Source organism: Neophocaena asiaeorientalis, unplaced genomic scaffold (genome assembly GCF_003031525.2).
Source record: "Neophocaena asiaeorientalis asiaeorientalis breed wild unplaced genomic scaffold, Neophocaena_asiaeorientalis_V1.1 scaffold26, whole genome shotgun sequence".
NCBI lineage: Eukaryota > Metazoa > Chordata > Mammalia > Artiodactyla > Phocoenidae > Neophocaena > Neophocaena asiaeorientalis.
This window is the reverse complement of record NW_020173108.1, coordinates 35981-49247: the sequence shown is the minus strand read 5'-3', so window position 1 is coordinate 49247 and position 13267 is coordinate 35981. Positions and strand designations below refer to the sequence as shown.

At 40.1% G+C, this 13267-nt stretch overlaps 1 protein-coding gene and 1 pseudogene across 1 annotated transcript in view; one reads left to right on the top strand and one right to left on the bottom strand.

Moving 5' to 3' along the window:
* Positions 1-233: 233 nt before the first annotated feature.
* HSD17B4 (hydroxysteroid 17-beta dehydrogenase 4) overlaps positions 234-13267 on the top strand; it is a gene marked incomplete at its 3' end in the record, with an annotated part of 46691 nt that continues 33657 nt past the window's right edge. The window contains exons 1-2 of the mRNA XM_024743352.1: positions 234-418; positions 4756-4809. Coding sequence (XP_024599120.1) covers positions 361-418; positions 4756-4809 — 112 coding nt within the window. The remainder of the gene's footprint in view (positions 419-4755; positions 4810-13267) is intronic.
* LOC112398704 (transcription and mRNA export factor ENY2 pseudogene) lies at positions 5932-6223 on the bottom strand (annotated as a pseudogene).

Below are 13267 nucleotides of genomic sequence, written 5' to 3'. Positions count from 1 at the left end.
AAAACTCTTGTTGAGTGAATGACAAAACGATGGATGAAAGTATGAATGAAGTTAGGGTAGTCAATCATTTTACTACACAGGTCCCAGCAGCTCCCATTACTTCCGGCCGCAGAACTGGCCCTTCCAAGCCAAGCTTCTTGGGCAGGCTCTCGCCGCGACTGGAGGCATGCTGGACTACATTTCCCAGAGTTCCAAGGGATCGGTGCGCAGGCGCACTTGGAAAACTGCGGCGTTTCTCTCCTCCGCAGAAACTGGCAGGTCATTGCCGTCCTGACCCAGCCTTACCTCCTGTCCTCCTTGTCCCGCAGTCTGAACTCCAGTAGTTCTGCTAGTGTATGTGTGTCGCTGCAGGCTGGACTTATGGCCGTGCCGTTGAGGTTCGACGGGCGGGTGGTACTGGTCACCGGCGCGGGGGGAGGTGAGTACGCGAAGGCTAGAGGGCCGGCGTCCTCCAGCTCGCTCTCGTGCTGGGAGTCCCCCTTTTTTGGTCTGGAATCTGCACGCAGCCGTAGTTGCGATCTCAGCATCTGGGCTGCGGGCAGCGGTGGCGGGGCGGCTTGGGGAGCGAGCGACTGGACTCGGTGGGGTTGAGGGTGGGAGGACAGACAACGATTGTTCTCCGGGCGCCTAATCGGCTGAGGATGGAGAGAAGGGGCTGGCCAGCCTTGAGTGGGGAGCCAGAAACTCCTGGTGCAGCCCACTTCTCCACCCCCCCAACCCTGTGGGAGCTTCTCAAGGCTTCAGGTCATGAGAGGAGAGAGGCCGGGCTCGGCTGCGGGTTGCAAAACTAGGTAAAATTCATGCCGACGCCCGTCTGTGCGTATCGATTGCGACTCTTCCTGTTAATAGACTCCCTAGGCCTCTGTCGAGTGTTTTAAACGTGGCTGAAAAGCCGTCTGGGGTCTGGAATCACCCCCGCAGGAGTAGAAATGTCAGCCCCTTGCCTTTGAAAAGTCAGTCATCTTTCCCTCTGTCGGATGATTTTAAGTTCTTGAGAGGGCCTTCTTTAAAAAAAGGCATCTGATAAGAGTCCTCTGTTTTGGACTTTGTGTGTTTATCAAGCGGATTGCAAACTCCAATGCCTGCAGGACTCAGGCAGGCGATAGAGGAATAAAATAAGAGTGGGGTGGGGGCAGTAGGAACTGGAGAGCGGAATGCCTGCAGGACTCAGGCAGGCGATAGAGGAATAAAATGAGAGCGGTGTGGGGGCAGTAGGAACTGGAGATCAGAGGCCTTTCTGAAGTGGACCAGATCTTCCTGTATTTCAGAAGACAAGTGGAGATTGGTTATGTGAAATAACCCTATTTTTATTTCTATTTATTTATTTGTTTATGGCTGCATCAGGTCTTTGTTGCGGTGCGCGGACCTCTCTTTGCGGTGGCTTCTCTTGTCGCAGAGCCGGGCTCTAGGCGCTTAGGCTTAGTTGCTCCGTGGCATGTGGGATCTTCCCGGACCAGGGCTTGAACCCGTGTCCCCTGCATTGGCAGGTGGATTCTTAACCACTGCACCACCAGGGAAGTCCCAAAGTAACCCTATTTTTAAAGGACAAAATTTAAGACAAACCACTCATACCCACACGGATGCTTTGCAGTGAGGTTTTACACTATTTCCCACCTGTCCATGATCTCTGTAATCTCCAAGTGCAGGGACCTTGACCTTATGGGCCTTTGATTACCCACTGGTAGTGCCTTATACCTAGAATGGACTTAATGCAGAATTAATTTGAATTATATATTAAAAGTCACAAACAGTGGAATTCTGACAGTTAATTCATACGTATTTTCATGTCTCCATTTATAAAATGGGTTCGCATGCTTCCTTTCAGAAAATATCTTTAGTATTAATTGGTGGCCAAATGTTTTATATCCATAGCTATATTTATTCTAAAATGATTATGTTTTGGGGAAAACATTTTGTTTACACTTTGCTTTTGATGGAAATAAGTAATGCACTCATGTTTTAAACCTCTTTTGACAGTGAGTGATTCACAGTATGAAATACATTTTATACCAAGACCTGGTATACGCACACACACTATATTTGAAACAAGCTCATGACACGGTACATAGTAAATGCAGTGCACTTTGAACTTTTCTATTCTTTTTCATTAAGTAAATGCAGATTACAACCCACTAAGTTGATTTTGTGAAGTATTAATGGGTTGTGACTAGACAGTTCTGAATTTAGCACCTCCTGTTCATGAACTGATTCATATTTTAAAGAGCCTGGATTATGATACAATTACTAGCCATTAGATTTGAATACTGATCTGGGGCAGATATAATTTTGTGGTAAAGTTGAGACTGTCATTAGGTCTACAGTGGGCCATCATTATGAAAGAGAGATTGAGATCTAATTCCAGTCCTATCATGAAGACTGTTGTCCTTGAGGTCTTGGGGTTCTCATTTAAGGATACATATCTGTAGAATTGAGGCACTGCTAAACATCCCAGGAGGGTGTCCGTGAATGCCTGCCAGGCCTGTGTCTGGGAATTAGTCTGACTCCAACCCATGCGTGTTCTAGAGATGAGTAGAAATATCTTTGCACTATTCAGGTGCTGTTGTTTAGCTTGGAATATTGAATAGTTTAATGGGAGACCTGGAAGGAGAGGTTTAGAATTGTCTAGGATTAAGGTAAACAATTTTGCCATGATGGGTGGGATAATGGGAATTCGTATTTATTAGCTGATTGTAGTAGTTGCTGGGGATGTAGTTGTGAGAGTGGTGGAGGTGGGCCGTGGAAGAAGGGAGTCTGGCCATTGTGAATTTGAGATGGTTATAAAATAGCAAGCTGTAGATCTGGAGATAGTGAAGTGAGAAGTGTGTGAGTAGTTGGAGATTCTGGAGTCAGGAGAGGTTTCGAAGTCATTTGACTTCCTTTGATTGGTAAAGCTAGAAGGTGAAATAGTCCAGGAAGCTAATCTCAGAGGCTCTGTCAACTTGAAACAGAGAAAAGGCTAACCCACTGAAGAGAGCATTGAACAAGCACTGTGAGAAAAGAATCAACTGATATTTGACAATGCTAAAGAAGTTAAGGTCTGAAGAGAAATGGGGAAGAGAGGACAGTTGACAATGAACTTAGGTGTGGGAGAAAGTTAATACAGGATTTAAAAGAGGATTAAGAGAAAATAGAGGCTCTTGGCTTTAACTTTTTGTGCATTTTGACTGTAAAGATGTGCTGGGCATTGTGGGAAATGTAAAGGAACGACATAATCTCAACCTACAAGGATCTTCTAGTTTAGTTAGGGAGACAGACTAAGACACATAAAGTATTTAAATAATGTTTATGTAAGCACAGATATAAAAACATGGGAGGACACTTAGCGAACCTGTTAATGGACGAGTGGTGTTACAGGGAAACAGGGAGGAGAATGTCACTTTTAACTTTATATACAGATTTGTGTACAGTTTGCATGGGCCTTTATGGTAAAAGTAGATTACTTACATATCTTTTCAGAGTATTGTATAGCTTGGTTTTGAGATAATTCTCTGATTAACTTAGATCAATCTGTACTAGAGACATACCCCATTTCTTTCATCTGATGATTTTCCACTTTACCATTTTTTTTTTTTTTTGCGTTCTGGTTATGAATATTTGATTTCTCTGAAAACCTCATGTTTAGAGCAAGTGCTTCAGCCTAGATCTGATAAAATATGAGGAGACTTGAGTTATTATATTGGGTGGGTTCTCTCTCATCCATTCAGAGTGGATTAAATTTTAAAATAAATTATTTGGTGATCTTTTAGTTTTGGAAAACTTTATAGTTTGGGTTCTTTTTAGAAGAGCCTGATAATTTAGCCATCTCAATATTTGTTTACTTGTTTATCAATTCAAATTAAATTAACTACCAATTAAATTTATCAATTACATTTTAAAAAACGTATGCATGTTAAAATGATTTAAACAATACAGAAGTAAGCTTTCCACCCCTTGTTGCTAGTTACACAATTCTGTTCCCCAGAGGTAACCACTAATTGCCAGTCTCTTATATAGTCTTCCTGAGATATTCTCTGCCTATAAAATTTATATAGGCACGTATCCATTTTTGGATGTATAAATTTACACCTCATACCTTTGAGTCTGAATTAAATATTTCCTGTGTTTGGTGATTATGTAGTCAAGGTTCTGAGCAGGATATAGAAACCACTAGATATTTGAAACAGGAAAGGACTTAATTTAGGCAGTTGGGTTTTAGGCAATTCCTCTTGGAATTCCTTGTGGAACAGTATAAAACTGGTCCTTAGTGGAGCCACTACCTCTGAGGCTACCATTGGAACTGCCACAGCCCAAATAGCCACTGGCCCCAGGGATCTAGAGAATGGAAGCTGCCATCCAGAAATTAGGGAGCTAGATCTAGAAGCTGCTACTATATCTGCTTAATACATAGGAAGCCTCAAGAAATCAGCTTCTTAACTAACAGTAACATCCAAAAGTCACAGTAAGGTGGCTTCTGCCTCATTTCCTCCAAATGCATTTAATGGTGGAACCCAATTCACATCTAGCATCCATCCTAGAAGCTAGGTAGAATGATAGGAAATGGTAGGTAGAATAGGTGGAAAATACAGTTTTAAGCTTTCCAACCCCTCAAAGTAGAAGTAGGTGAAGTAGAGGCTGAGAGTACCAATGAAGGCTCTACCCTTGTAATGTAATTAATTGTTCACCAGCTACTTTGCAATAGGGATTGAGTTGAGTGGACCAGAAAAATTATGCTAACATTTGCTCAACCTTCTGATTTTTTTCTTTTTTTTTCAATAGGATTGGGCCGAGCCTATGCCCTGGCTTTTGCAGAAAGAGGTGCATCAGTTGTTGGTAAGTTGATATGTTTTTCTTTTCATTCAGTGGCTAGGAACTAAAATACACAGATCACAGGTTGAGCCCATGTCTTCACAAGCCAGAGGCCTTTGTATTCACATCAAATAATTTGTCAAGGTCAAATTTCATCACTATTTTTTTCTTCTGCCAACAAAATTTTTTTCCCCGTTGCAGCTAACTTTGTAACTTACTTTTTAAAGTAAACTAGTTTCATAGAATTTGCAACTTAATAGAACTGAGAAAGATGAGCCGACATTCATTATATAACAGGAAATTCTTGAATTTGGTATATTGTGGGCTGTAATTTTTCGATGTAGAAGACTGGTGCAAGATGAATCTTTGTAAGTGTAAATATATTGATAAGGTAAGAAATAAGTGCATTTTCATAACTAAATGTTTGGAATCGGGGAATCCAAAGTATTATTTTTTAAATCTCTTTCATAAAAATTTTTCAAATGGAAGCTTTTATAACAGTTAAAATTTTTTTTAATTAAAGGGGCACTTGCATGAGTTTTATTGTGGGGGGATCAGTTGGAAGATGGTGTATTGAGGAATACACCAAAAGTGGGAGGTTTTAGTAATCTCAGTGGTTTGCCTGATGTACTTGGCAGTTGGTACGGACATAGAAGTGGATTTGTGTACAGCCAAGTCTTTGTGGGGAATATCTAAATGAGTGCGGGGTAGGTACGTAGGGCAGATGTATGGCCCAATATTTATTAATATCTTTCCTGGGCTAAAATTGTTGGCCCACATTGACCTCCCAATCCCAGTTTTCCTACATCTTATCAGGGAATACAGAGAGACAAATTTCTCCCAATTTGTTTACAGAGATGTGTAATAAAATACTGAACAAGCAGCCAGGTTTTCTAAACAAAGAAGACCTAAGCAGGATATTGAATATACTTTTCTTCCTCAGCATATATCTTTTTTTTTTCATTCATGAGATATTTATTAAAATAACAAATTTAGGGAAAAAAATCAATACAATTGTATACATCATTACTGAAAACTGTATATCATCATACAAAAAAGGATTTTATTTTGGGAAATCAATTCCTAATTTATGGCAGATTTTACTTTCAGAAATAAAACCACAAAACAACACAATCTAATTCAGTCTTAAAGGCTGGCATGCTGAGCAAGGAATGTTCTTATTCTTTGTAGGAGCTCTTTCTTTACACCGTCAGGTACCAGGGCTCTGCCTCTTGGTGTGATTTCAGCCACCAAGTCATCAACAGCAACGTGTTCTAGTCCTTTTTCTTTAATTACCTTTACAGTGTGCCTTCAACTGATCCTTCCAGCCACGTTCAATTAATTTAGCTCTCAGCAACTCTTTGAGGCGTTCTCTTTCTCCAGTTTCTATCAACTTTTGGTTAGTTGCTGCTCTCTGCGCATCTTTGTTCATCTTGCTAACCACACTCTTCGGCTGTCCAGACCTAGCATATATCTTTATGGAAGGGACACAGAGACTTTGGATATTCCTTGTTTAAGGTCATAGCCATTCTCTGTTAATCCAATCTACTTCTTGGGGCAAGGACAAATTTTGATATTGTGGTATTTGGTCAGGGGGTGTATAGTTCAGGCCTTTTTTGCCAGATTTTCCCCAAAATATTTCATGTCAGGGCCTAAAGGCACATGTTGTAACTTTTTTTTTCCTTTAAAAAAAATATATTGCTATTTATTTATTAATACTTACAACTTTTTATTTATTAACATCTTTTCCACTCAATTCCGTAAATGCAAGTATCTCATTTTATCTTTTGTATCTCCTAAGGGACCTAGAATATTGCCTTTTGTAAAGAAGGGACTTTGTTCATTCGTTCCTTTATTGTTTGATGTAGCCCTTTTTGGGGGGTGGGGTGGGCTGGGGAGTGGTTGGTGTGTCTTTGAGATTGGTTGAATAAATTCCTGCTGTTTTTGTTGTGACGAATTTATAATCTTAGTTTATAAACTTGTTTTGTAAAACCTTTTGCAGCAATATGTGTTTATGTGGATCAGTTTTCCTGTATTTATTACCTTTGAATTTGTTGAACTCAGATTGGAGTTTTTCAGTTCTAAGAAAAAGGTAAACAGGGACAGTGTATCTGTTTATTTTGTCATTGCCTCAGGGATGGTATTGCAGCCAGTGCTTGTGAAAGTCCCAAAAGGCAGAAAATTAGTGTTTTGGGAAAAATATTTGCCAAACTTGGCTGGAGAGCCAGGTTTAGTTTAGTTTAGTTTATGTGAAAATGTAGAATTTTTCACTGATATTTTCTACCACTTTTTAGCCTGTGACCTAGCTGTGAACTTTCTAGGCTACCAATGGGTTTTGTTCTTCCCTAACCACCACTACCCTCTGCTTTAACTTTTTTAAAACACAGATGCCCTGAGTTCAGGTTTTATCATGTGCACTAACATTTCTCCTGCGTTAATTTTGTTCTGGTCAGCATATTTTTACCTGAGTAAGCAAAAAATAGTAAAGAGGAGTAAGCAAACCTAGGATTTATAACATTGGAGTATCTTGTTTGTGGAAAAATTACTAATCAGTTAATCCTATGACTAGCTCAGAGGCCAGTAAGAAGTAAGACCTTAAGAAATGGAGTACCTTGTTTCTCGTATAAGTCAACTTTTACTAGGTTATGCTGAGTTAACAGACAAATCTCAATGGTTTATAATAATAAAGGATAATTTCAGGACTTCCCTGGTGGTGCAGAGGTTAAGAATCCACCTGCCAATGCAGGGGTCACAGGTTCGAGCCCTGGTCTGGGAAGATCCCACATGCCGCGGAGCAACTGAGCCTGTGCGCCACAACTACTGAGCCTACGCTCTAGAGACCATGAGCCACAACTACTGAGACCATGGGCCGCAACTACTGAAGCCCACATGCCTAAAGCCCATGCTCCGCAACAAGAGAAGCCACTGCAATGAGAAGCCCACGCACCGCAACGAAGAGTAGCCGCCACTTGCTGCAATTAGAGAAAGCCCACTCACAGGAGGGAAGACCCAACACAGCCAAAAATAAAAATAAATAAATAAAATAAATTTATTTAAAAAAAAAAGGGTAATTTCATACCTACCTGACCTTTCAGCTTCTGGTCAGCTGTGTCTCTGCTTTATGTGTCTTAATAATTTCAGGATCCCAGCTGAAGGAGCAACTTTCATCATGGCTGTTCTTCCGGCAGAGGGAAAATAAAAATGGATCCCCTTGGTGTCTCATAAAGCTTCTGTTTAGTAGTGGCGTGTCACTTCTACTCACCTTTCATTGGCCAAAGGAAATCACCTGGCCAAGCGCAAAGTTAAGGGTATCACTTAAGATAGTCTCTTCATGTAAATATGATTGCTGTGTTTTATATTCCATAATATAAAGCATTATGGGAGATTTAAATCTGGATATAAGAACTGCTAAGCCTTTGGCTGATAATTACAACAAGGGACATTTGGTTTCGTACACATTACATCTTTCAAGAAATGTTTGCACCTATCTGAAGGAAATGTTGGGAATGGAATAGGTTTGAGGTTTCCTCAGTAGGTGAGCTGTATCGAGTTCTCTGAATATTAAGTTTTGTCTTGAGGGCGTGAACACAAAGAATATCGAAGTGTTCCAGCAAGGAGAACCTCTTTTTTGGACAGTAAGAAAGGCAGAATGCTTTCTATTCTTGAACTGGAGGAGTAGCACTTTTGGGTAATTGAAACTGCAATCTTTTGAAGTAAGATTGACATGATTTCTTTTCTGTACTGCAGTTGCATAATAACTGGTAAAGATGAGTTACAAGTTCCTGTGGTCTGATGCCAGAGCCTGTGTTTTTAACGGCTGTGTGATCCTGACAGCCAGAAGGTGAACTGCAGTGGGGAAAGTGAATTGTCTTTGAAGTTAGGTCAGGCTATAAATCCTGTTTCTGCTGTCTAATTACATGACCTCTCTGAATATTAGTAGCCACCTTACCTAATAACTTCCAGGATTATGATGGGGATTAAATGACGTCAAGAATTAAAACCTTTTGTAAAGGGGGTAAAAAGCCAATAATAGTGACTGTGTGCTGGGCACTGTGCTCAAGATTATGTCAAAGTGAGCTTAGGGGGCATCCCAGGCTGGAGTGAAGTCATCTAGGGGAACAGAGTGAGAGATGAGAGATCACAGGAGGTCAGGTCATGTAGGACCATTTAGTTCAGAGTAAGGACTGGCTTTTGCCCTGATTGAGATGGGAAGCCATTGGAGAGTGTGGAGGAGCAACATGACCTCATTTAAGGTTTAAATGGCTCATTCTCAGTGCTGTGTGAGGAATAGGTTCTAGGGGCGCAAGAGTGGAAGTGGAGAAGTATGTTGGGCATATTGGAGTTTATTATCCTATTAACTCTTCTTGTCCACACTTGTAATTTTTCATTAAAAAAAAGAAGTGAAAGCAGAGAGATCTGTCAAGTTATCGCAGTAATCTGCATCAGAGATGGGGGTGATTCAGACAGGTGGTAGGGATGGAGGTGGTGCAAAGAAGTTAAATTCTGGAAATATTTTGAAGGTCGCTATGGCAGGATTTGCTTATTTGCTGATGTGGGTTGAAAGGGAGAGAGAAGGATAAGGTGGTGGTTTACCGAGATAGAAAGGCTGGAGGAGGGCCGGATTCACAGAGAGGGGACATTCCCAGTAGACGTTCAGATGGGGATAGTAGGTAGGCAGTGGGACATAGGACTCTGTAGTTGGGGGGACAGGTTGAAGCTATATAGATCTATTTTCAGTTTCTAGGTGGTATTCAAAGCCAGGAGACTGGATTGGATTACCCGGGTGGTGAGTGCAGATAAACAGGAGATGGGGTCCCAGGACTGAACTCTGGAGGGGACTCAGTCTCTCATTTTCAGTTTCTTCTCCCTTTAAGGAGACCTTTGATGCCTTCTTGTTGTTGAGACGGATTAAGTCCCTTAAATTAAAGGGACCTAATTTAAGACGTTGCTTTCTAAACTATCACAACATTTTGGAGGCCTTCAAATATTTAGATACATTTATGGCCATTCTGGAAAAGACTCTGATGAACTAGGGTGATTGTGTCTTTCTACCAAACAGTGAAAATAGTATGGCAGCTCTGTGTTTTCTGCCTTTTCTTTGGCTGTCAAGAAGCTTAAGGGTAAACCTGACACTGTCCCCAAATAGAGTAACTACCATTAGCATATGCTTTGAGTAGGCTTCTCTTTCTCTGATGTAACGTTTTCTTAATTTTTCCATGTTTTAATAGTCCTTGTACATTTAAGGCACCTTAAATACTTTTTGGTAGCAGTCAGGACATGAACAGAATACAGGAAGAAATCCCCATTGGGCCCACAGCTCTAAAATCAATGAAATGATTCTTAATGCTGTTGTTTGCTGTCGGAAACTTTATCAAAATAGGAGGAAAGGCATCAAGCATAGAAAACAGAAATGTCTGGAAGAACATCCAAGAGATGGTTAATAGCAGTTACCTCTGGGATAAGACAAGGATTAAAGACTTTTTAATCTGCGGGGTTTGAATTTCTTGAAAGCATAAAAAAAAAGTAAATAACCTCTCCAAAAAATAAGTACACTTGTAGTACAACATTGCCCGTGTCATATATATATATATTTTTTGCGGTACGCGGGCCTCTCACTGTTGTGGCCTCTCCCGTTGCGGAGCACAGGCTCCGGATGCGCAGGCTCAGCGGCCATGGCTCACGGGCCCAGCCGCTCCGCGGCACGTGGGATCTTCCCGGACCGGGGCACGCACCCGTGTCCCCTGCATCGGCAGGCGGACTCTCAACCACTGCGCCACCAGGGAAGTCCCTGTGTCATCTTTTTATATGCTTCTCAGATTACTCATTGTAAAGGATGTCACAGAATCAATACATATGAAAGTTATTTTGATTTTGTAGATTTGGAAGCACTATTTTACTTTGGAAATAAAAGTCGTTTATAGATATGTCATTGGTAGTGGATATGAATCAGCTGGTGTCAAACCCTTGGATTGAATAAATATATGAACAGGAATATGTGTAAGCACAGTTATAAAGCACTCTTCAAATACAAAGCATTATAACATTACTCTTGATAATTAAACGGCAAGTTAGAAACTGCTATATAAGCAATTTCCCTCACTGAGCTACAGCAAAAAGGGTGAACTACTTATAGTAAAGTGAAGCAGTAAAGTGAGGGCAGACTTTAAGGGATCTTGAAAGTTAGGCAGTGAATAACAGGGTTCCACTGCAGATTTTGAGCAAGGGGATGACTTAGTATAAAGGCTGCCTTTGGGCCATTACCCAGCAACAGTCTGCTGATTGCCTGGAAAGATTAAGATTGGAGGCAGAAGACCACCGGCAAGGCAACTGTAGTAATCTGGGCATGAAATTATAGAATAGGAAAGAAATGGCAGTAAACGATTCCTCGAAAGAACTGGAAACTCCTCAGTGCACAAACTATCTACCTTGCGAGCTCAAAGCACCTAGCACAGTGCTGGATACAGAGTGGGAACAGAGTAAACATTTGAAGAATCATAATGAAATTGATGTCAAGCCTTGATGGCTAGTGACATGTGCTGTTCAGAAACGGGAGAAAGGAAAGAGTACCTGGGAAATAACTCACCCAGCAAAGTGATGTTGAGAAGGTGGGACAGTTTGAGGAAGATGATAATCAGTTTGATTTGCATTTTTTTTTCTTTCTGTCAAACTAAAAGTGACATATATTCCCTCAGCTGGTTTAGCAGCCCTGATATCAGGAGACCCAAAGCATGTTTCTTGCTCTAGTCTTTGGAGCCAATAGTCAGGGCTGAAGGATAGCAAGAAAGAACAAGAAAACCAACTTCTGAGAGCAAAGTCCTGTACACAAATAGGATTACTAAAGACAAATCCAGATTTCTCAGTCTGGTTTATGTAACAAAACACAGAAAAACAATGTAAGTAATGCTCATCAAATAATATTAATGCTCCAGTGTTACCTCTGTTTCTCTTTCAACATTTCAATAAAGGAACTTATGATTTGCAACACATATGATATAGAATTAAAATATTTTATAAGTAAGGGACACGTACACATCTGTAAGAAAGAAAAGCACCCCAAATGAAATGTGATTTAAGCAGGCAAAACAATAAGAAGTATAAATGACCAATAAGCCCATGAAAATAATGTTACCTTACTAGTGCTCAAAGAAATGTAAATTAAAATAATGAGCTACAACTTGTAATCATTTAATTGTTATACTGAAAAGAATGATGATGTCCAGTGTTGGGAGGATATGGGGAAACAGGCATTGTCACAAACATGGTTCTGTTTTCAGGCTTCAGTAGCTGGTAACCTGGTACTTTGTATTTAGGTATCCATTTACCTATTAGTAGAGTACTTTTACAGGCTCCAAGTGTGTTTTAGAATTCTCTGGATTCTTATATCCCTGCTCTAGTGGTTAGCATATTGCAGGTATTTAGTAAAATCTTGGGGTGGATTTTTAGTAAAAAACCTTATGTAGTATTTAATAGACTATCCAAGTCATTGATTTATTTAAAATGACAGAAATAGGAAAAAGATTTTACATCTTAAAAAAACCCAAAACTCTTCAGAGCTATAAACTGGATTTTATATGGAGGATTTACAAATATATCACTTTTGGGGATGTTTTGATGGTTTTAGCTGAGAAGACTCTGTCCTTAACTATCATAATCTTAACCATTTTTACTCCCTATTTTAAAGCTATTTGTTTGACTGGGGTGCCTGATTTACTGTTCCTTCTATATTCTCCCCAAGCACATGTGATTTTTTTTTTTTTTTTTTTTTTTAGTGGAAATAATTAGGATAAAAGAAACTTGTTTGCAGCATTAGAGGAGCAGAATGGTATTGTGGTAGGTCAAAGTTCTAGTCTGAATTTTGCCATTTCATACAGCCTTGGAGCCTGGACAAGCTTTGGAGCCTGGAACAAGTTACATAACCTTTCCTAAACTTTCCTCTTCTGTAAAAATAGGAACAACTGTTTCTGCCAAACTCCTAAAAAGCTGTATGGAGATCAAATGAAGCAGTGTACATAGATGGGTCTTTGAAAATGCAGAGTATATACATACCAGTATAAGGCGGTAATGGTATTTTAAAATATTATTGTGATTAGGATTTTAGTCATATATTTAAGCGGAACAGTGTCACATAGTGTGGATACATTTCTTTTTGTATACAGTCTGTTAACATTGTTGCTATCCAAGCCCTTCAGTGTGTAACCAGTGCTTTTCTAGTTAAGCCTGTAATCCCTGTGGTTTAGCTCTGGTGATAGCGGGATAACTGAGTGGGGTCAGTGTTAAGTTTGTACTCTCTACTCTCAAGACTTGTCTTGAATAAATCTATTCTGAAACTGTTTCACTACACATCATTGATCTCAATAATTATTTATCCAGTCTTCAGTTCTTAACCTTTGATTGCACTTGGTTGCACTTTGAACAGTTTCCACTTGGGGGTAGTGTTTCATTTCACAATTGAACAATTCTTTCTTAAGTATGGCCTTTGCCA